This window comes from Orycteropus afer, unplaced genomic scaffold, assembly GCF_000298275.1.
Source record: "Orycteropus afer afer isolate SDZICR_OR568_19922 unplaced genomic scaffold, OryAfe1.0 scaffold00495, whole genome shotgun sequence".
NCBI lineage: Eukaryota > Metazoa > Chordata > Mammalia > Tubulidentata > Orycteropodidae > Orycteropus > Orycteropus afer.
The window spans coordinates 1,409,330-1,431,750 of NW_006922082.1; the positions used below are offsets into that span (position 1 = coordinate 1,409,330).

Consider the following 22,421-nt stretch of genomic DNA (forward strand, 5'->3'; position numbering starts at 1 on the left):
GCGGGATCGGGCAGTGTTTCGTTCTGCTGTGCATGGGGTCGCTATGAGTCGGAAACGACTCGACGGCACTTAACAACAACAACAACAACAAATATGGAAAGACAGCTAGAAGCCCTATGAGAGAGAGAGAGAGAGAGAGAGAAAGACTCCATCTTTGAGAAAAGGGTTTGAAAGAATTTTGTGGGCATGGGTATCTTGTATTTGATGAAATGTCTGTCATAAGAGCTTTTTATTCTTGCAATGAGGTCACTCTTGCCCCATTTCTTTCTAGTCACTTCTACTTTTCTATTGCTTAGAAACCATTTAGCTGAAACAAAGAGCCCAGAGGCCAAAAAAGAGCCCCATATGTGACGATAACAGTTGGTAAATGCTCCTCTAACAGGGGACTCTGGCACAAAGTCAATTTCTGGACTATTCAGCAGGGAAGGCACACATGGCTCCCTCCCAGGAAGCTAGCGAGACAGACTGCCAGCCAGAATTTACTTACCAAAGGTGTCAGCGTAGATCTTGGCAAAGGAGCCCAGTGTGAAGCAGATGCTGTACTGGGAGCTGGAGAAGCAGACGTTGCCCAGGAGTGGGGACAAGATCAGGTTCTCATCAGTGGAATACATGCTGAAACAGAGCCAGCTGTGAACCAGTGCTGTGCTATGCAACAACACAGACTCATGGCCAAGGGTAAAAGTCAGGGCCGTATCACAGCCTCACCAACCCCAGAAGGGGCTTACATAATCAGCTCAGCTTTGCCAAGAGCCTGGCCCAAGAAAGTGACAAGATGGAGCTGTTCCCTGACTCCCAGAAACAAGCTGATTGCCCAGCACTGGGAAAATGCTGCACAATCTTGGAAAAGTCATCTGCACCAACAGGCAAGTGGAAATTTGGAGACAAGACCTTAAACACAGGAAACAAAGCTAATGTGATATAACAGGCATACATTTTAGTGAACTCTTGATTCCACAGATACAAACATGCATAGTAAGTACCAGTTTAAAGGACAAAAAAAACACAACCTACTCTACTTTGCTTCCCACTCTTACTGCTCTACTCTTCGCTTTACTGTTTTGTTTAGCTTTGTTTTGCAAATTTGGGTTAAAATTATGAATCTTAAAAGCCATGCAGAAGCTACAAGCATTTTAAGTTCATAAACATAGGAAAACCAGTATTTCTCATACATAGGGATCATGTCTACAACCCTAGCCTCACTGGCACATACTGCTTTATGGAATCTCTTAGCTTAGAAATGCAAGTTATTGCTGTCAGGTACGCTGAGTTGATTTTCGACTTAGAACAGATGACTGTGTGTGACAGAGCAGAACTGTGCCGTAGGGTTTTCTTGGTTGCATTCCTGATGGAAGCAGATTGCCAGGTCCTGTTTCCAAGTCATGCTCCTCAGAGCCAACGGCTGCCAACTCTTTTACAGATGCTGTTACACCATTTATCTTCAAATGTCTAAATGATAAGTTTACTCTGCTATTTCTTGTTTAGAGCTCTGACACATTATCTTTTGACTTCCTATTTTGGCAGATCAGGATTTAGCCTCATCCTAGCTGCTAACTTTTTTTTTTTTTTTAAAGTAAGTTTATCATTTCAACTTTCAGATCCCTGATGTTATGCTGGGCTCTACTCATCGTCAGCCCTACCAGAGATGGGGAGAAGATTTCTCTGTTGAGAATTAGTGCTCAAAACTTCAGGGGGGGCAGTGTTTGCACAGGGAACTCAGAGGGCAAGAGCAGATGGGAGGAAAGGACACAGGAAACAGGTAACTACAGGGAGGAAGTGGGAAGAGAGCTGTTACATTGTGGGGAATTTCAGTCAATGTCATGAGACAAAATATGTATGAACTGCTGTATGGAAAATGAATTTGCTCTGTAAACTTACACCCAAATCACAATAAAAATTAAAAAACAAAACAAAAAACTCTTCAGGGAGGCTCCTGAAGGTAAATCTGTCTTTCTTCTGGCCATGAAGGTCCTGTCCCCCAATCCTCAGTTATGGAGGCGATCTCTCAAGAGGACGACAGTCTCCTCCCAGGCCCACCTGAGGGCCTTAACAAGTCACCCAATACATCCCTCAACCGGCAGGTAAGACTGTCTGTAAGATGTATATAAGTTGTTTTTCAAAGCCACCCTTGATACAGTTTTTCTTTTTTTTTGAAGAGCAAAGAAAGGCCTTTAAGTGCCTGTACAAACTGAGACAGGGAGGGGAATTCTCTCAGATTCTGTCTCCCTCCAGGTACTTTCCAAGTTTCTTTTATAGGAAGACAATCACATCAGAATCATGTTATATATACAATTTCATAAAATTACAGATTAAGCACCCTCAGTATAGGACATAAAGATAGTAGTTCTTAGCATTGCTCATTGATAGTATATTCTAAAGTCTCCCAACTGCCCCCACACCAGTAATGTGAGGCCCTATCTGGTTGAAAAGCAGCTACAGTCACAGAAGCAGGAGTAGAGTTCATTAATATTACTGAGTGTGGGTTAATAATATGGTAGTAAGATCTGCTAACATCATTCATTGATCAGTCACAGCATGCTAAACACTGTGCTAAGTGTGTTATGTCAAATGCCTATTTAATTCTTATAACATCCCATCAGTCAAAAGTATTTCCCTTTCTACAGACCAGGAAACTGAGGCTCTATCAGCTTGAGTAATTTCCCCAACTTTACCTGGTTGCTGTGGTGACAATGACTCTAACCACAGCACCAAACTGAAGGTCTCTGTGAAGTGAGCACCACTGACACAGAATTAATGAGGCCAAGGCTGCAGAATCAATCACTGCAGAGGCCAGGATGTGTCTCTTGCCTGACGGCCATCAACACATGTCAAGAAATCAGGTACCCCCAGAGGTGTCAGGACGAAGACTTATAAGACCCAAGAGTCCCCAAGAGAGGAAACCCACACCAAGGGGTCCCCTACCTTATTAACCCATTGACCTCGTCCACAATGTGGCGCAGCTTGTAATAAGCATCAGTTGGAGGCAGCTTGAGCTCCAGAATGAGCCGGTCGATCTTGTTGATGCATACGGTGACCGCCAGCCTCTCCTGCACGGCATGCTTTATCAGCCGCTCAGTATTCAGCATCACCTGAGAAACACAAGGATCAAGAGGTGGTGACAAGGGCAGAAAGGGCAGAGTAGAGTCAAAACATGAGGTGTGAGGGAGAAAGATGGGAACACAGACTGCACAGAGCACCTTCTCAAGATGTAGGAACTTTAAGAGAGTAAACTGTAGGACTAAAAAAAGAACAGACACACTGATGATGTTGGGAAACAAGCTTCTCAGTGCTGAAGAAGGAATAAAGGAAGCGCCTGTGGTACTGGAATGGAATTGGGGATATCGGGATGAACAAATGGTTAAATATAAACATACGTGTGTAAAACAGTTACAGGCACTTGTGTGTATTTGTATTATCAGCCCTGTTCAGTGAAAGGGCCTAGAAGCAATGCACCCCAACAACAACGGACACACACAGATCTTTGTTTCTGAATGCCAGTACCCACTAAACGGGACCAGGGCTCCCTTGGAAAAATAGCTCTGGATCCCAGGATTGGGGCACCTCTTTCCTTTCAGACATGGGGCACTTCTTTCCTTTCAGACATACAAATACCAACCAACAAATAAACAGACCCCAGAAATGTGTCAAATGGATAAATGAACCAGCCTGAAGAAGCTCTTACTAGCCAAATCTGGAACTAGACCATCAAAGTAAATAAAGATAGTAGTGGATTATAGGGAACTCCGGTAGCATTGTGCCTAAGGAATCTGACTGCTAACCAGAAGGCTGGAGGTTCAAACTCACCAGCCACTCCTCAGAAGGAAGGTTGGACAACCTACTTCCATAGTGATACTGCCTCAGAAACCCAAGGAGGGGTAGCTATGAGTTGGATCCAATTCAACAGCAGTGAGAGTTGAGAGCAGATTATAACCCGCTGGATAAAGTTAGAACCCATGAGTCTCTACTGGTAATAAACAAATGAACAAAGAGAGAAGAAGGGAAAGCTTCTTACAACAGGATTCCAACTAATCAATAGAAAAGGAACAGTAAGAATGAGAAAATCACCATGGCAACTATTATAGAAATAAGGTAAGAATGATGAATAGACCTAAAACTAGCAGGTGAAGTGTGATAAGGAATGCAGTGTAAACATGGACTCCAAGTATCTCCCTACAAGTTATTTATTAGTTACAAAGGGGAAAATAGTAACTTTACACTGGAGAAACCTGGCAGATACACCTTAACCAAGTGACCAAAGTTAATGAGGTAAGGTGACATCACGAAGCTTTTGATGTTATGTACTCCTAAGAACTTGTTACTTACATAGCATTCCTGCCAAAAATTACCTGAACCCAATCATGAGGCAGCATTAGACAAGCCCGAGTTGAGAGACATTCCATAAAATAAATTTCTGATACCCTTCAAAAATGTCAATGTCACAGAAAACCAAGAGAAGCTGAAGAACTGTTCCAATTAAAGGGACTACAGATAAGGAGACATGAAAACTAAGTGCTATGCGTCATCCTGGACCAGACCCAGTAGGTCAGGGGGAAATGTTATGAAAGACATTAATAAGACAATTAGGGAAAGTGAGTGAGATCCACACACAGTAAAATCTGTGCAACAGTATTGTTGTTAGTCAGGTGCTGTTCAGTTGGTTTTGACTCACAGTGACCCTGTGTAAATTAGAATGAAACACTGTCCAGTCCTGCACCATCCTCACAATTGCTGCTATGCTTGAGCCCACTGTTCCAACCACTGTGTAATCCATATCACAATGCTATTGGAGCAACATCTTATTTCCTGATTTTGGTAATGGTACTATGGTTATGAAGGCTCTCTGGTGGCAGTGACCAGAGCACTGACTGGTCACTGGTTGGCAGTTCAAAACCACCAGCCACTCTGTAGAAGACGACTAGGCAATCTACTTCCATAAAGATTTATTGTCTCAGACACTGAAAGGGGGTCGCTATAAGTCAGAATCAACTCAATGGTAGTGAGTTTGGTTCTTTTTTGTTTGTTTGTTTGACTATGGTTATGAGGGAGCTCTGGTGGTGTAGTGCCTAAGGCTAACCAGACTGCTAACCAGAAGGATGGCGGTTCAAACTCACCAGCCACTCCTCAGAAGACTGGGCAATCTACTTTCGTAGAGACACCACCTCAGAAACCCAAGGAGGGGTTGCTGTGAGTCGGAATCGACTCCACGGCAGTGAGTTAGTTGAGTTATAATTATGAGGGACCCTGGTATTGCAGTGGTTAAAGTATCCAGCTGCCAACCTTTTGGTTTGAATACACCAGTCAGTATGTGGGAGAGAGATGTGGCAATTTGCTTCCATAAAGATTTATAGCCTTGGAAACCTGAGAAAGTTCTACTCTGTCCTGGGTCACAATGAGTTGGACTCGACAGCAGTGGGGTTTTCTGCTTTTTACTATGTTATATAAGTAAATGTCCTTGTTCTTAGAAAATTCTGTATATTCTGAAATATTTTACTTTCAAATGGTTCAGAGGATAAAAATACACACACAGACACAATAAATATAAGAACACACATACAGAATGAGAGAGAATTACAAAGCAACTGAGGCAAATGAGCTCAATTCTTTGTACTATTCTTACAATTTTTCATTAAGTTTGAAATTATTTCAAAATGAAGTCAATTTTAAAAAAGGCAACTCTGCTCCCTCTAGTGGTTATCTCACCAATGACAACATGCGTGAGGTTCTCCAGCCAAGTCACCCAAGCTTCCAATTCAGAAATATGAAAGACATCCGAGGCCTCCAATGTCTCTTTTGCTTAGAAAAATTCACTTAACATGTTAAGTCTATTTATATAAATCCACTCTCCTAATTCCCTTTTATTCAAGTCTGTCATGTTATCTTTCTGTTTCCTAAATGACAATGGGTCCTATCATTTTGAGCATCACCGAGTAGGAAGGGAGGCAGCTCGTGTAGAAAATTAATTATGAAACTCTGTTTGCTGCCCTTATTTCTCAATCTCATCTCCAATTCCATGACTTTCATGTTCTCTGGCCCCCCGCTCACTAAGGGCTCTAGGCATCGTGTGGGGGCAAACAGAACGGGGAGAAAGGCCCTAAGAGATCAGAGCCTGACTCACCCCCTCTGCGGCATCGATGAAAAGGACCACTCCATCTGAGATGCGCAAGCCAGCCGTGACTTCATCAGAAAAATTCACATGTCCTGAAAAGCAAATACCAAGTAAGTCACCTGTTACGGGAAGGCGAGATGAGTCATAAGGAACTTCCAGGGTTATCAGAGGAGCATGGCAAAGCTTGTGGACCCTTAAATGTCCCCTTTCCCATGCCTCACAACTCCTTTCAGTGCATAAAGTTCTACCATTCAATGTTGCATCTTTGGATTAAGCTTTCACACAGGAGATCCCATATATAAGCACAGGAAAAGTGTTTTGTCTAGGAGGGCATAACACATTCACACTCACATGCCAGCTTAATCTAATCAGTAGTATGCAGCACTCTGTGGTGGGACATATGGCAATTTGAGGGGCAGGAGAAAGGGCAAAGGAAGGACGGAGCTGAAGGTGGGGTAAAGTGGGAGGTAAGGCTGACAGATACGAGGGCACTGGGCACCTGACGGTGCAATGAGGGCAGATCTGCCCAAACCCATGTTTTCCTATTTAAAACATGTCCGAATTGGTCCTTTCTCTAAAAGGAGCAGCAGCCATGGGGTGAGATGCACTGCTTCCATAGTAACCTGTGTGTTCATCATATGGTGGCCGTCTCCCCATAGAACGTGAGAGTTCTGAGGCCAGGGGCCATACCAATTCACCTGTTTCCCCAGTGTCTAGTGTGGGGCCTGACATAGACTGAATTGAGTATGTGAATAAAATTTTCTAAAATGTATTAAATATTCAAGAACAAAGAGTGGAGTGACACAGAACCGAATGCCCAGTGCTTGATAACTGTCAGAAGCCAAATGAGATAGTTAAACAGGAAAATTACTCCAATCAAGGATGTGCTGCTGCTATGTGCTGCTCTATAAAGTGTGGGCACAGAACACAGAGGACCAGGCCCTGATGGTGAAAGGGCAGGAAAGGTGCTACCTGGAGTGTCCATGATATTGAAGAGATAAGATTTTCCTTTGGTATCTGGCAGGACCACTGTCACAGGAGTGCTTTTGATGCCAACACCTCTCTGAAAGTAACAAAAGGAGTGGTCAGGCGCCAACACCTCTCTGAAAGTAACAAAAGGAGTGGTCAGGGCTTCTCTGATGCAAAAGGGGCTCGTTCTGCTCCGGGCTTGCTGGCTGCTGGTCATCAACACTGAATCTCTCCTTGTAGAAGCTGTGATGTTTATGTAGGCTTCTACCCAGCATGACTTTGAAGAAGAAATGCCTTGGCATTAAACAGCTCTTTTTTTTGGGGGGTGGGGGGGTTTGGTTCAAATGCAAAAAGAAAGCAGAAATGTAAAACACAAAGACAAGCAAAGCAGTATCAAAATAAACAGAATGCGGGGTCCTGGAATCCTGTTGAGAGTCCTCACACATTGGAACCAAAATAATAAGCAAGTAACATAACAGAAATAGAAACAATCAGGGCCACTTTAAGTTTTCTTTTAACATAAACATTACAGTTTTCCCATCATAAAAGCTAAAACAGAAAATATTTTTTAAAAAATATAGTCCAATACCTCTAATCATTCATGTGAGTTGACTGCGTATCACATGCCAGCACCATTTAAAGTTCTTTTGTGTTAAGCTATTTATGTACTTGAGCTTTTCATGGGGTCACTTAAGAAAAAGAGACAGAACAAAGGGAGAGCAGAGAGAAGGGATAAAGAGCTGGACAGAAAGAGCTACCAGATGGAATGGGAAAGACAAGAGATAGACGCTCACTTCTTCACACAGAAAGAGAAGCACACATGCAATGACATCCTCAAAGAGACGCTACTCAAAGAGCGAGCCATCACATGCGTGGAGTCCTCTTCTGGTTTTTTTTGGGTGATGCCATTTTTAAAATCATGTCAAGCTTCTGAATAACTTATGGCATAACTGTACGTATCACCTCTTAGTATTTACAGTATTAGGCCAAATTAAATCCTTCCTACCTAATGCTTATGTACCCAGCTCCTTTCAAGTCATAGATTAAGGGTGATTGGAAGAGACAGGGAAGATAAAAGAGCTATGGGGTGGAGGTAGGAGGGAGGAGTGGTACAGACCAAGGTTCTATATTCCCTGAAAAGCTACTGGATCTGGCTGGATCTGGTGTGGACCAACAATCTGATTTCCCACGACACACTTACCTCTTGCTCAGTGAAGAGGATGTCAGTGTAGCACAGCTGAAAAACAATAACTGTCGTTACCACCTGAATCCCAACTCCTCTCCTACCTACAAACCATCAATCACTTTTCCTCACCACCTCCCAACTCGAAGACTGAACATGCCAGGATATCCCCACAGCAACCCTAGATAATGAGACCAGTGCCCTCCCAGCTGGAAATTGCTCCTGGATATGTTTGGTGTATGTGGGGGTATGTGGGGAGGGGAGGAACGAGTGGTCACTGAAGGAACAGGATGGGGAGCAAAATTAGATCAAATGCCGAGTTCTCAGAGTGGGAAAGGAGACACATCCCTACTTCCCGGCAACCCCCCCGCCCCATGTCCAAACAATCAGTCTGGCAGAGACTAGGCATTTATTGCACTGAGACTCACGGCGACGCCAGGCACATTCAGAGGCATTGACATTTACCATGAAAACAACAAGGTCCAGTTGTATCTTATTTATAGAGCAGGTTATGAATACTATGACAGGAAAGGATCGACCATAAAAGTTAGGATATGTGAGAACAGAGAGGGCATCCGAAGAGCAGAACAGATCATCCAAAAATACAGCTGGTTAATCACTCTGCTCCTGAGAAAGTTGCAATTATTTTCTTAAGGGCTATTAAGAGAGATTAAAATGATAAAGCAGAACTTTACAGGAGTCACTATTTATCAAGGGAGGGGGAGGACGAAGGAAGGGGAAAGAAAGACACAACCCTGTATGTCTTGAATATATCCTAAACCCTCAACAGCAGTTCTACTTACATCTTGGTCATAGCGTTTTCTGATTTCCGGGTGAGTCTGTTCTATTAAGCAATCTACAAAACATGTCTGAAAGGGAGAGAAGGTTAAGACCCACTAAGTATAAAGGAAAACCCACTGTGCCCTTCCCCCAGCTCCCAATTACTCCCACACAATGCAAGAATGAGCAGAAGAAGGGGAGAGCAAGGAGGACCATGGGATGGCAAAGGATTAACACTGAAGCCACAGGATTATTTTCAAATGAAAGATGAAATCTTTCTTGGACAGGCATCCCCCGGGAAATGAAAACTTATAAAAGTCAGAGTAAGGCTCAATTTCCTCTTTTCCATCCAGATGTAGACACAAGGCTCAGGCATGCAAGTGGCTTAGGAACAGGCCCCATCTGCTACTCAGGAGAAGGTGGAATTGCACAGTGCAATTTTCCAGCAGGCAGGGAGCTGCAGGGTCAGGAGGCCCAGCTGTATAACCTCAAACCACAACCTCTGTGATGCTGAGGGCTGAACAATGAGCAGGAACAAAGAGAAATCCTGTTCCAAGTAGCTGAGAGTGTCTCACCTTGCCATGGTGGAGATGGCCACAAAGGGTCACATTTCTGATGAGTTCTGAGTTATCCATCAGATCTGCCAAGAAACTAAAAGGAAACGTAAAGAGGAAAAGGATTTTGGCAAAAATTGTCAAATGAGGAGTGGTACCCAAAACTCTAAAGGTGTTTTAGGTATTTTGGCCCAGGAATAACTTTCAGATCAACTAGAGAATGCTTAGAGGCAGTCTTATGAATTTCCCCCATCTACACAGTGTGGGCTTTGGGAATGGAGCAACCTATGAATGAAATGCCATGGGGGGACTCTGACAGTAAAATAATGACACCAAAAAAGAAAGTGGGAACAAAAACAAGAAACAAACATCACAACTAGCTCATCTACTTGACTATTGCCCCTTTCACAATCTTCAGGCTATTTATGTCACTGATGCCTGGGGGCTAAAATCACTTCAGGAGCTTCTCTTTAGAAACTGCTGTCAGCACCAGTTCAACAAGGCATTCAAGAAAACTCCATCTCATCAATGATGTTGAGCACAGAGGACCTCCCATCTTGATCAAAACCAGTACCATCTTTCCTGCTCATTACCTACAGGGTTTCTGCATCCTCTAGATGATTCGGCCCTTCTAAGAATCAAGCCTACTCTCGAAAACTAGAGGTTTCAAAACCACCACTGAGACTGTGAAGGATTATGAAGAAAGTTCTCAAGATGACTAAAAAGTTGTTTCAAAACGTCTGAATGATGGCAGTTGAGCTGACCATTTTAGAAGGGACCTCGCTCTTGGACGTACAAAATGTCAACATGTTTTTAAAATAAACAGAACAGTTTCATAATCTAGTTAAGTCATAAGCACTTCATAATCTAGTAAGTCATAAGCACTTTGATACATGAGAGCCTTATCAGTGTATTTCATCAATGAAAATGTTTTCAGAAACAGTTTGCATCAGGAAGAGCCTAAGTGTTTCTATATCTGCTGGTACTCTTCCTTTTCCAAATAAAGAGTTGCTATGTGCAGCTGGAATGCTCCTTGGAAGCAAGAATGGCCAGACTTTGTCTCACCTACTTTGGTCATGTTGTCAGAAGGAACCATTCCCTACAGAAAGGTATGCTTGGCAAAGTGGAGGGTCAGTGAAAGAGGGGAAGGCCCTCAAAGAAACTGACTGACAGTGGCTGCCAACGATAGGCTCAGGTGTAGCAAGGATCATCAGGCTGATGCAGGACCAGGCAGTGTTTAATTCTGTTGTACACAGGGTTGCTATTAAGTCAGAGCAGACTCAATAGCACCTAACAACAATGTTCCAAAAACACTTAGTTGTCTTTTTTTCTTTTCCCTTCACCCAAGTCAACATATCTACCCTCTAGTTAGTGGTTTAGCCTCCCTTCCCCACCCACCCCCAGTAACCATCAAAGAATATTTCTTTTTCTGTGAAACCCTTTTCTTGACTTTTTATAATATCGGTCTCATACACTTGTCCTTTTGTGACTAATTCCACTCAGCATAATGGCCTCTAAGTTCATTCACGCTGTGAGATGTTTAAGAGTCACCACTGTTCTCTAACACTGCATAGTATCTCATTTGTGCATGTACCATACTCTGTTGATTCATTCCTCCATTGCTGGGCATGCAGGTTGTTTCCATCTTCTTGCTGTCGTGAATAGTGCTACAGTGAAGAATGGATGTGCATGTACCTGTTTGTGTCATGGCTCTTACTTCTCTAGGATACATACCTAGTAGTGGGATTGCTGGATCATGTGGTATTTCTATTTCCAGCTTTTTAAAGCAGTGCCATACGTTTTCCACAGTGGTTGTACCATTTTATAGTCCCACCAACATTTATTGTTTTCTGTTTTTCGGACTTTGCTATTAGTACTGGAGTAAGATATCATCTCATTGCCATTTTGATTTGGATCTCTCTAACGGCTAACGAGCACAATCATTTCTTCATGGGTTTGTTAGCTGCCTGAATGTCTTTGGTGAAGTGTGTTCATGTCCTCTACCCATTTTTTAACTGGACTTTTTGTTGTTGAAGTCTTTTATATAGTTTAGAGATGAGCCGCCTGTCTGATATGTCATTGCCACAATTTTTTCCCAGTCTGTGGGTTCCCCTTTTACTCTTTTGGTGTAATCTTTTGATGCACATAAGCGTCTAATTTTTAGCAGGTTCCAGTCATCTGTTTTGTCTTCTGGTGTTTGGGCATTTTCTAGTCATGTTTCATAGTGTATTTATGCCCTGAATTAAGGGCTCTTAAGTTTGTCCCTATTTTTTATTTGATGGTCTTTATGATTTTAGGTTTTATATTCAGGTCTTTGATCCAACTTGAGTTAGTTTTTGTATATGGTATGAGTTATAGGTCCTGTTTCATTTTTCTGCAAATGAATATCCAGTTCTACCAGTACCGTTTATATTAAAAAGACTCTCTCTTCCCCAGTTAATGAGTTTTGGCCTTTTACCAAAGATCAGCTGTCCATAGGTGGACAGATTTACTTCTGGGTTCTCAATTCTGTTCCATTGGTCTATGAGTCTGTCATTCTACCAGTACCAGGATGTTTTAACTACCATGGCTATGTAGTAGGTTTTAAGATTGGGGAGTGTGAGGCATTCTACTTTCTTCTTTAGCAGTGCTTTACTTATCTGGGGACTCTTTCCTTTCCAACACATTTAGGGGTTTTTAAAACCTGTTGCCATTGAGTTGATTCTGACTCAGAGTGACCCTATAGAGTAAATCTGTCCCATAGGGTTCTCAAGGCTGTATCTTTACGGAAGCAGACCATCACATCTTTTTCCCACAGAGCAGCTGGTGGGTTCAAACCACTGACCTTTCAGTTAGCAGCTGGGTGTTTAACCACTATGCTACCAGTGCTCTTTCTTAGCAGTCTTGTTGAGTCAAAACAGGTAAAACAGACCAATTATCCAGATCTATCTCAAAGGCTGGCTTCCAACACCAAACTAAAGGTTTGGAAGACAACAGCTGAGATCTGGATAAAAGCTAACAGAATTTTGCCTAAATACCTCAGTGGCTGTATAAGTTGAGGGAAAATTTAGGCAAAATCTAAGGAGAGTTTTTTTTTTTTTTAAATGGCTTACAATTCTGTGGGTGATAAATGTTGACCAAGATCAGCTGGGCTTTCTTTCTCACATGCAGAACGTCAGATGTGGGTGGGGAGGCTCTCTCCCAAGTCTGGGGCCATGGCCAGAAGGACTGGTGGTTCTGCTCTACTCTCCACTGTCTCTCGCCCTCTAGCACACAGTAGGGGCTTGTTCGCATGGTAGACGCAGGGGTCCAAGTGAGAAAATGTGTGCAAGGTCTCAGGAGGCCATGGTGGAACTGGCACACCATCACTTCTGCCCTGCTCTATCAGCAGAAGTGAGCCACAGCCCAGTCGAGAGTCAAACCAACCAGTTACTGCTGAGTCAATTCCAAATCACGGCGACCCGGTGTGTGTCAGAGTGGAACTGAGCTCCACAGGGTTTTCAGTGGCTGAGTTTTCAGAAACAGGCTGTCAGGTCTTTCTTCCAAGTAGGGAGAGATTTTTGCTCTCACCATCCACTGCTTTTTTAATCACCAACTACTTCCTCCTTCCACGAAAAAGACCCCACCCTACCCCTGCAGAGATCACTTACTCCATTTCATATACCGTGACAGGTAAAGTCTGTTCCATCAGGGTGAATTTCTTGGTTTTCACTGGCTTAATAATGGGTTCTAAGGGGAACGAAAACAGTGAGTGATGTGCAGGTAAGCATAAACAAACACACAGAGCCCTATTCCACTAGACTAAGCTTTCGGAATATAATGACATTAATTTATTTCATTCTCTAGGATCACTCTTGTATTGTGAAAGTTCTGGGAATGCTGTTTGGCACAAAACAGTGAAGGATCCTGAACTGTGGACAGTTGTTGTTGTTGTTATGTGCCGTCGAGTCAAACCCGACTCATAGCGACCCCTCCTTGGGTTTCCGAGGCAGTATCACTATGGAAGTAGGATTGCCCAACCTTCCTTCCGAGGAGTGGCTGGTGGGTTTGAACCGCCAGCCACCTGGTTAGCAGGCAAGTGTCTTAGCCACTATGCTACCAGAGCTCCCAGAACTGTGGACAGAGGAGTCTAGATTTCATTTAGAGGGAGGCTGGGCAGAAGGGGGAGAAATGGGTAAATTCTATGGTCAATGCCCATTCACAATCTCTCCTTATATTTATAAAATGCAACTACTTTGCAGAAGATCAATGAAAATTATTGTCAGCTGCCATGGAGTTGGTCTCCAACTCATGGTGACCCAAGCATTGTAGAGCAGAGCTGCTCCACAAGGTTTTCTCAGCTGTGATCTTTACAGAAGCGTTTGCCAGGCCTTCCTTCTGTGGAGCCACTGGGTAGGTCTAATCACCAACTGACTGCAAATCACTTGTGCCACCTAGGCTTCTGAAAATTATTAGAGGTGAAAAATAAACATTAAGAGGTTTGGCTGAAGGGGGCTGAGATTAATTGGGTAGAAAAATGTAACAGACCACAGGATAAACTTAATAATCACCATCAAGTACCTAAACAGATGTTAGATAAATAAATAACTCTTATTTATTTACTGACAAACTAAGAGTTTTACTGAATATTAAAACAGGGCTAACTGAATCTTAATCCAGAAAGTAGTAAAGAAAACTGATTCATTCACTCAGTGAACTTGTAAGACTGCTGATGACTGTGAAACAAAGTCTTCCAGTTTCAATTTCACCTCTCACAACCCAGCACCTTCTGACTCACCTGTGAGAGGCTGGGTGTCTTCCTCCTGAACTATGGTCTCCACCTCAGGCCCGTACACCTCCTCGGCTGTGGGGTAGTACTTCTTGTCCTCGTGCAGCACCACCTCCATCCCAGGGTGATCGTCATCATGATCACCCATGTCGTCTTCGTCATCATCATCATCCATCTGAAAGAAGGAAGGAGGCTGTAAGAGGCACACCCTTGTGCTCCTCCATGACTAAAAACTGCGGGCGCATGACAAAGAGCACCGACTCCTCGTGCTTGAAAACTTCTTGAGTTTTGTGCTGAAGAGTCAACAGGCCAGGCTCTACTCCTATGTGACCCCTTGTGCAGAGAAGACGGCATGCCAGGTCTATGGATGGCTCTCCTAGTTCAAACTACCCTTGCCCCCCAAGTGTGCATCAGTGATCACAAGAGGATGGAGATCAGGAAAGACAAACGGCATATCACAACATAACTCTGTGCAAAGGCAAAAACCAGGTAGAAACTAGAAGCAAGCTCGCACCTTTAAAATTTTCACGTAGATTCATAGGTTTAAAACTTTGTAACCTGTTGTTTTGTAACTCATGGTAATTAGAAAACAGATAACCCCAAAAAAACAATGTATTTACACCCTCTACTTTTGATCACCATGTGGTCTACCCCATATCATAACTGATGCAATCTATTTTCTAACATGGAGGTTCTTTCTAATTTCTAGCAGTACAAATGCCACTGCAATAAATCTGTACTTGTACACACATATTTGTGAACACTACTAATTTTTAAAATCTTTTTTGTTGTATTTTTAGTTAGTTTTTTTTTTTTTTTTGTGATTTGGGTGCCAGTTTACAGAGCAAATTCATTTTCCATACAACAGTTTATAAACATTTTGTTTCATGACATTGGTTGCAATCCCTATGATGTAACAGCTCTCTTCCCACTTCCTCCTTGTGGTTTCCTTTTCCCTGTGTCCTTCTTTCCTATGCATTCCTGCCCCCTGTGCTATCTCCCTGTGCAAATACTGTTCTTCGGATCTTCCATGGCTGATTGTTCTAAGGAGTGCACGTACCTGTTCACCTTATATTTCATCTGTTGTTTGGCTGGAAGCCATAGGAGTGAGTTCAATTCCAGGCCCAAAGGGTGACTAGGGGCCATAGTCTCAGGGGTTTCCCCAGTCCCTATCAGACCAATAAGACTTGTCTTTTTTATGATTTTGAGTTTTGTTCATACTTTTCTCTAACTGTATCTAAGATTTCCCATTTTGATCCCTTTTTAAATGGTTGACAGTGGTAGCTGGGCACCATCTAGTTCTTCTGACCTGCGGGTCATGTAGGCGGAGGTCCACATGGTCTACTAGTTCCTTAGACTAATTGCTTCCATGTGTCTTTGGTTTTCTTCATTCTTTTTTGCTTCAGACGAGGAGAGATCAATTGTTGCATCTTAGATGGCTGCTTGTAAGCTTTTAAGACCGCAGTTGCTACTCACCAAAGTAGGATGTAGAACAATGTTTCTGTGTAGCATGTTATGCCAATTGAGCTTGATGTCCTCCTTGGCCATGGTCCTGAGCCCATAGGCCCAGTGACTCATTCTCTCAGGGTGCTTGACTGTGGCTAAGAAGTTATCATAACTTTGCTCCATTAGCTCTTGCTCTCTCTCTCTCTCTCTCTCTAGACTTTCTCATAGCACATACAAATACATATGTAGAAATATTGTCTGCCAAACTTATATATGGCATTGGGTATATTTCCTTTTGCCTACACATACCTGATCATTCAACCTGTCAACCTATGTATTCACCCATAGATTAGTGTTTGTCACTACTGATAATGCAGTATTATGTATGTAAAAGTGTTTACCTTGGTTGTTTGTTCCTCTCGTGCACCTCTCTGTCTTTCTATTCTTTGATGTTACTGTATTGGTCACTCGCTTTTGGTATACTGCCTTTCCCTTCACCCAAAACAATATTTGTCTCTTAACTACCTAGCAATTCTCCTGCCCCTTCCCTCCCATCCCTGGTAACCAAGAAAAAAAGTTGCCTTCCATATATAAACTTTTCTTTGACATTTTACAATAGTGGACTAATCTAGTATTTGTCCGTCTGTGATTGATTTATTTCACCTAACATCACTAATTTTTTATTGAGGATAAATTTCTAGGAGCAACACATTCATCGCAGCACTATTTACAATAGCAAAAAGATGGAAACACCCTATGTGCCCATCAGCAGAAGAGTGGATGACCAAACTATGCTACATACACATACTGGAATGCTATGCAGCACTAAAGAATAATGTAGAGTCTGCAAAACACTGCTTAATATGGATGAACTTGGACTACATTATGCTGAGTGAAATAAGACAATCACAGAAGGACAAATATAGTATTAGTTTGTTGCTGTGGAGGGTCAAGGAAAGGTTTATATATGGAGGGAAACTTTCTTTGCTGGTTGCCAGGGGTGGGAGGGGAGAGGCGGGAACATTGCCAAAAAAAAAAGCATTGACCCCTGTCACTTTAGTTTTGTGTATTTCACTGTACATAAATTATATTTCAATAAAATGCATTAAAAAAAATTCTAGCAGCAAAACTACTGGACCAAAAGGTGGGCATACTTCAAGGCCTGGACATGTATTGTCAAGCGGTCTGCAGAAACGCTTTATCAATGTACTCACACAGTTAGCTTGTGAGAGTATATATAACATTTCAGATTTGGACAAGAGGTCATATGGCCCAACTCCCAGTAAGTCATTCAACAAGTATGAAAAAAATCACATCAATTAAGGGTTGGGCTGCATAACTGATAAATGTAGTTGCTATCAAGAAATTCTACACTTGTAAAAAATTGAACTGGCAAAAATTGTGTGATAAGATATATTTACTACAATAGACAACAAAAAAAAGTAGGTGCTGAGGTTGCGTATGCATAACCAAACATCTCATGGGATTTGGTTCCTTGTTTGGAGGTTTAGGGTCCTAGTTTCATGGGACATCCCAGTTAACTGGCCTAATATAATAATAGCATGTTAAGTGCTTGTATTCTACTTCATAGTTTGTAATGCCTGGGGTCTTAAAAGCTTGCAGGGCCATTCAAGGTACAACAACTGGTCTCTACTAGCCTGGAACAATGAAGGAAGAAGGAGAATCAGGAATAGGAAGAGGAAATGGAATGTGTGGCTAATTACCTCCATGAATTGCCTCTTTTGTCATGAGACAAAAGGACTGGATGGTGCTTGGCTACCGTTAACTGAACATTTTGATCAAAGAACCTACAGAAAAATCTTGATCAAAAGGGGGAAAATGTAGACCAGAATTTCAATTTCTCATGCAGTCTAGACTTTCTGGTGCCATGGAAGGTAGATACACCCCTGAAACTACTGCCCTAAAATAATCTTTAAATCTTAAACCAAAAATAGCTCCTGAAGTCTTCTTAAAACTAAACAATAGTTTAATTAGTTAAAAAGACTGCCTTGAGCACTGTACTTTTAAGATCTATCTATATGGGATCAAATTGACAACAGCAACTTGAAATATCAGATAGGAAACTTAGGGAGCAGAGAGTTGATCTTAATGAGGAAAGAACAATTCAGAAAAGGAGGATAAGAATGGTTGCACAACTCAAAGAATGTGATGAAGGTACTGAATTGTACATACAGAAATTGTTGAAATGATGTATGTTCTGCTGTGAATATTCTCTACAACAACAAAAATAAATTACCAAAAATAAATAAACAAATAAAAACTACAAATATTTAATGAGCATCTACCATGTGCCAGACACTCTTCCGGGCACTGTACAACGATGTCTCACTCGTTAGAATTCCACTGGCAGGAAGAGTGTGCTACTCATCTTCATGTCCATAATATACAGCATGTTGCCTGCTGCACGGCAGACCCTGCCACATGAACAAATGCATCCTTTCTACAGTCAGGGTTTATTCTCGCCCCTACTGAATACTTCAATAACATGGCCCATACTCACAAAGAAGCCTATCTCCTTGCTAGAAAACTCAGCCAGAAAGTCTTTGTAACTGACTTCAAATATTTCCTTATAACCAACTCATTGGTTTTAAGCAACACTGAACGAAGCAATTCTCTCTTCTGCCAAAAAAAAAAAAAAAAAAAAAATTGCTTCGAATAATCACAAGTGGCTATTCTGTCTGTCACCCTTTATATTCTAAACATCCTGGTTTGAGCCATTTACTCAACAAATACTTATTGAGCACTTACTGTGTGCCAGGTACCATTCGAGGAATTAAATGAAAAAAAAAAAAAATAGTAATAACACTTCAGCAAATACCTGAAGGAAGAGAGAACATGAGCTTTACAAGTACCTGGGGGAAAGAGCATTTCAGTCAACAAAACAGCAAGTGCAAAGGCCCTGAGCCAGGAGCACAGGACAGCGAGTGTGGAGTAAGTGACGGGGGAACAGTATGAGCTGAGGTCACACAGGAAGTGATCATGTAGGACTTTCTGGATCATTCTAAGGAGTCTAACTTTGCTCCTTTACTCTAGGGCAGTGGTTCTCAATCTGGGGTGATTTTGCCTCCTCTTTCCAGGAACATCTGACAATATCTGAAGACATTTTTGGTTGTCAAAACTGGGTATGTATGGGGGTGGTGGTGTGTGCGCTACTGGCATCTAGTGAGTAGAAGCCAGGGATGCTGCTAAACACCCTACAGTGCAAAGGATAACCCCATACAACAAAGATACTTTCTGGCCCCAAATGTCAATAGTGCTGAGGCTGAGAAACCCTGGGGGTTTCTGAGCAGAGGAGTGGTATGATTCAATTTTTATTTTAAAAGAATCTCTGATTTCCATGCTGAAGATATACTGCAGGAGGGCAAGGTAGGAGGAGGAGATTCATTAGGAGGCTACTGCGGTAATTCAGGAAAGAGATGACAGTTGTGGCTTAGAGTAGCAGCTGTGAAGCTGGGAAGGAGAGGTTGAATTCTGGATCTGTTTTGAAGGTAGAGTCAAAAACATTTCCTAATGAATTGACAGTGTGTAAGAGAGAAGAAGAAAGAGAGAGAGACAGAGAGAGAGAGAGAAAGTTTTCAAATTCAGCAACTAGAGAATGACACTGTCCTTACTAAGATGAGGAAGACTAAACAGGGTGGGGCGGGGGGAGGATTAGTAGTTAGGTTTTAGACCAATTAAGTTTGAGATGCCCTGACATCAAGCAGGAGGTTGGAAATACAAATCTGAGGTCCCAGAGAAAGGTCCAGGTTGGAGATACAAATTTGATAGTCTTCACCACCAAAGAGAAGTTATTTAATAGATGATGTGACTTCATGGGAGTGAGAGTATGCAGAGAGGAGGTATGAGGAATGGGGCCTGTAGATAATTAGAGGTCAGAGAGATGAAGAAGAACCAGCAGTGAGGTCTGAGAGGGAAGAACCGTGTAAGGTGAAGGAAGACCGGGAGAGGGATGTCCAGGAAACCAAGGGAAGAGAGTATTTTAACAAGGAGGGAGGGATCAGCTATGTCAGAAGCTGCACAAAGGTCGAGTACAGTAAGTGCTAGGAACTGACCACTGGCTTTAACGGGGCAGAGGTCACTAGTGACCTTGACAAGAGCAGTCCATACAGTGTGGGAAGCAAAAGTCTGGCAGAAGTGGGTTTCAGAGACAACGGGAAGAGATCTAGAGACAACGAGTACAAACACTCGAGATGTGTTGTATTGGGGAGCAGGAAAATGGGGTGGCAACTGAAGAGAAATGTGGGAGTTAAGAAAGGGTCTGAAGATAAAAGGGAGTATCTGTATACTGAAGGGCTGATCCAGTAAAGACTGGAGAAACGGCTGGAGTGAACATCTTGAGTAGGTGTGAAGGGATGGGACCTAGTAGACAGAAACTGAATCAATCACCCAAAAGAACACGAGAGAAGGTGGTGTGTATGGGCACAGATACAGGGAGGTGCATAGGTGTAGTGCGGGGAGCTTGTTTTGTTTCACACAAATTCCAATGTGTCAGCCTCTTTCATAAAAAGAACATAAAATCCTCCAGTGGTAAGCCGACTGGCTACCTCCCACCATCTTCTCACTCTACTTCTATTAATGTGGCCTAACATTACATTAGGAGCTCTGGTGGCATAGTGCCTAAGGCATTTAACTGCTAACCAGAAGGCTGGCGGTTCAAACCCAAGAGCCACTCCTCAGAAAGAAGGCTGGGCAATCTACTTCCGTAGTGATACTGCCTTGGAAACCCAAGGAGGGGTCACTGTGAATCGGGTTTGACTCGATGGCAGTGTTTTTTTTTTTTGGCAGCCATACATAGCCTATGGGTGGTGGCCCCCAAACAACTGTCAAGCCAGTCTCTTCCTGCCCCGTACAACTGAATGCATTTTGAATCTAGTTGCAGGATTTTATGTAATAATTCTCAACTGGCTGTGTGATTTCCATTGAATATCCTGACAGCAGCTCAAACTCAACAAGTCTAAAATGAAACTAAACAAGCACTTGTATCACACTTCTGTTGTCAGTTCATAACATCAGTGTTCCTCTCATTTTGTACCCCAATATTCAAGCAGTCACCCAACTCAGCATCTCCTCATCCTTGTTAGGACCACTGTGATGAGCTCCTGGCTGGTCTCCAGCCCTCACCAGAGGAACCATCCCAGGTTTTGCTTTGGTTGTCATCCCTTACTCCTGGTTACTCAGTAGTCTTCCATTCAAGGCCTTCTTTGGTCTGGCCCTACCTCCTAGACTTCCCACCTGCAACTTTCCTCCAGGGACTGTGCTTTGGGCAATATGGAGGAGAAAACATTCCCCATTAACATATAACCTCTGGTTCCCTGCCCTGCACTCTTCTCTGGAATGTCCTTCCTTCTTCCCTGTCTCCACCACCAAAATCCTATGCCTATGCCTTACTGTTCCATACCTAAAAGGGAAAAAAAAAAAAAAGAAAGAAAGAACAAATTCAACAACTATGCATCTCATGAGGAGCTCTGGTAGCACAGTGGCTAAGACACTTGCCTGCTAACCAGACGGCTGGCGGTTCAAACCCACCAGCCACTCCTCGGAAGGAAGGTTGGGCAATCCTACTTCCGTAGTGATACTGCCTCGGAAACCCAAGGAGGGGTCGCTATGAGTCGGCGCCGACTCGACGGCACATAACAACAACAACATGCATCTCATGTGAATTAGGAGGCTATAGGAACACTCATGCTGCCGGAGTGCAGGCTGTGCAGCCGCTGTGAAGAGCAATCTGACAGTACTTAGTCAAACTAAGTACATATAAATGAAACATGTATACTTATGTTCCGACGATCAGCAATTGTGCTCCTGGGAATTTAACCCAAAGAAATTTTCACCAGGTGCATAAAGGGACTCATTTAAGCACATTCACTGCAGGATTACTGTGATGACAGAAGGCTGGTGGCGGGTGACCCTGGTGTTGATAGCTAAGAACATAACGCACATCAGGTAGAACTGAGCAGCAGTCAGACACCAGACTGGACCTACACAGAGCAACAGGGATGGATCCTAAAATCAGTGCTGAGAGGAAAAAGTAAGACGGAATGATGCAGGTTACACATGCCACTTACTTAAAAATACCAGGCAACCAAACACATTTTGCAACTTACACAAATAAATCAACAAAATGAAATACATATACATTAGAATGACTACGGGGGGGGGGGGGGGGGCAGGAATGTGAATGAAATAAAGGGGAATTCATAATTCATTAAACAAGAATAGAGCAATGATACTGAAGAGCATGCACCAAAGAGTATAATTACCTCAACCCCCTGTACCCGAGGTGAAAACAAACATTCACAGGCACCTACCTGTTCTTTTCTTCATAACAACTTTTTGGAGATATAATACATGTAACATATAGTTCTCATACTTAAAATGCACAGTTCACTGGTTTTCAACACATCCACAGAATTGAACAACCATCACCAAAACCAATTTTAGAACATTTCCATCACTTCAAAAAAAAAAAAACTCCATACCTTCAACCACCACTGTCCAATCATCCCATATCCCTTCCCTCAAGCCTAGGCAGCTACTAATTATTCCACTTTCTGTCTCTATGGATGCCTACACATTCTTCAGGTCCACTTCAAGTATCACTCCCTCAGATTCCTTCCT

At 42.7% G+C, this 22,421-nt stretch overlaps 1 protein-coding gene across 1 annotated transcript in view; it reads right to left on the reverse strand.

Annotated features, from left to right (window-relative positions):
• The window catches only part of EFTUD2 (elongation factor Tu GTP binding domain containing 2), a 43,765-nt gene that overhangs the window by 18,713 nt on the left and 2,631 nt on the right, over window positions 1-22,421 (reverse strand). Inside the window, exons 2-10 of the mRNA XM_007955244.2 lie at window positions 14,346-14,511; window positions 13,219-13,297; window positions 9,611-9,686; window positions 9,059-9,124; window positions 8,274-8,309; window positions 7,076-7,166; window positions 6,113-6,195; window positions 2,920-3,086; window positions 488-612 (exon numbers count right to left, since the gene is read on the reverse strand). Of these exons, the coding sequence (XP_007953435.1) occupies window positions 488-612; window positions 2,920-3,086; window positions 6,113-6,195; window positions 7,076-7,166; window positions 8,274-8,309; window positions 9,059-9,124; window positions 9,611-9,686; window positions 13,219-13,297; window positions 14,346-14,511 (889 nt within the window). The remainder of the gene's footprint in view (window positions 1-487; window positions 613-2,919; window positions 3,087-6,112; window positions 6,196-7,075; window positions 7,167-8,273; window positions 8,310-9,058; window positions 9,125-9,610; window positions 9,687-13,218; window positions 13,298-14,345; window positions 14,512-22,421) is intronic.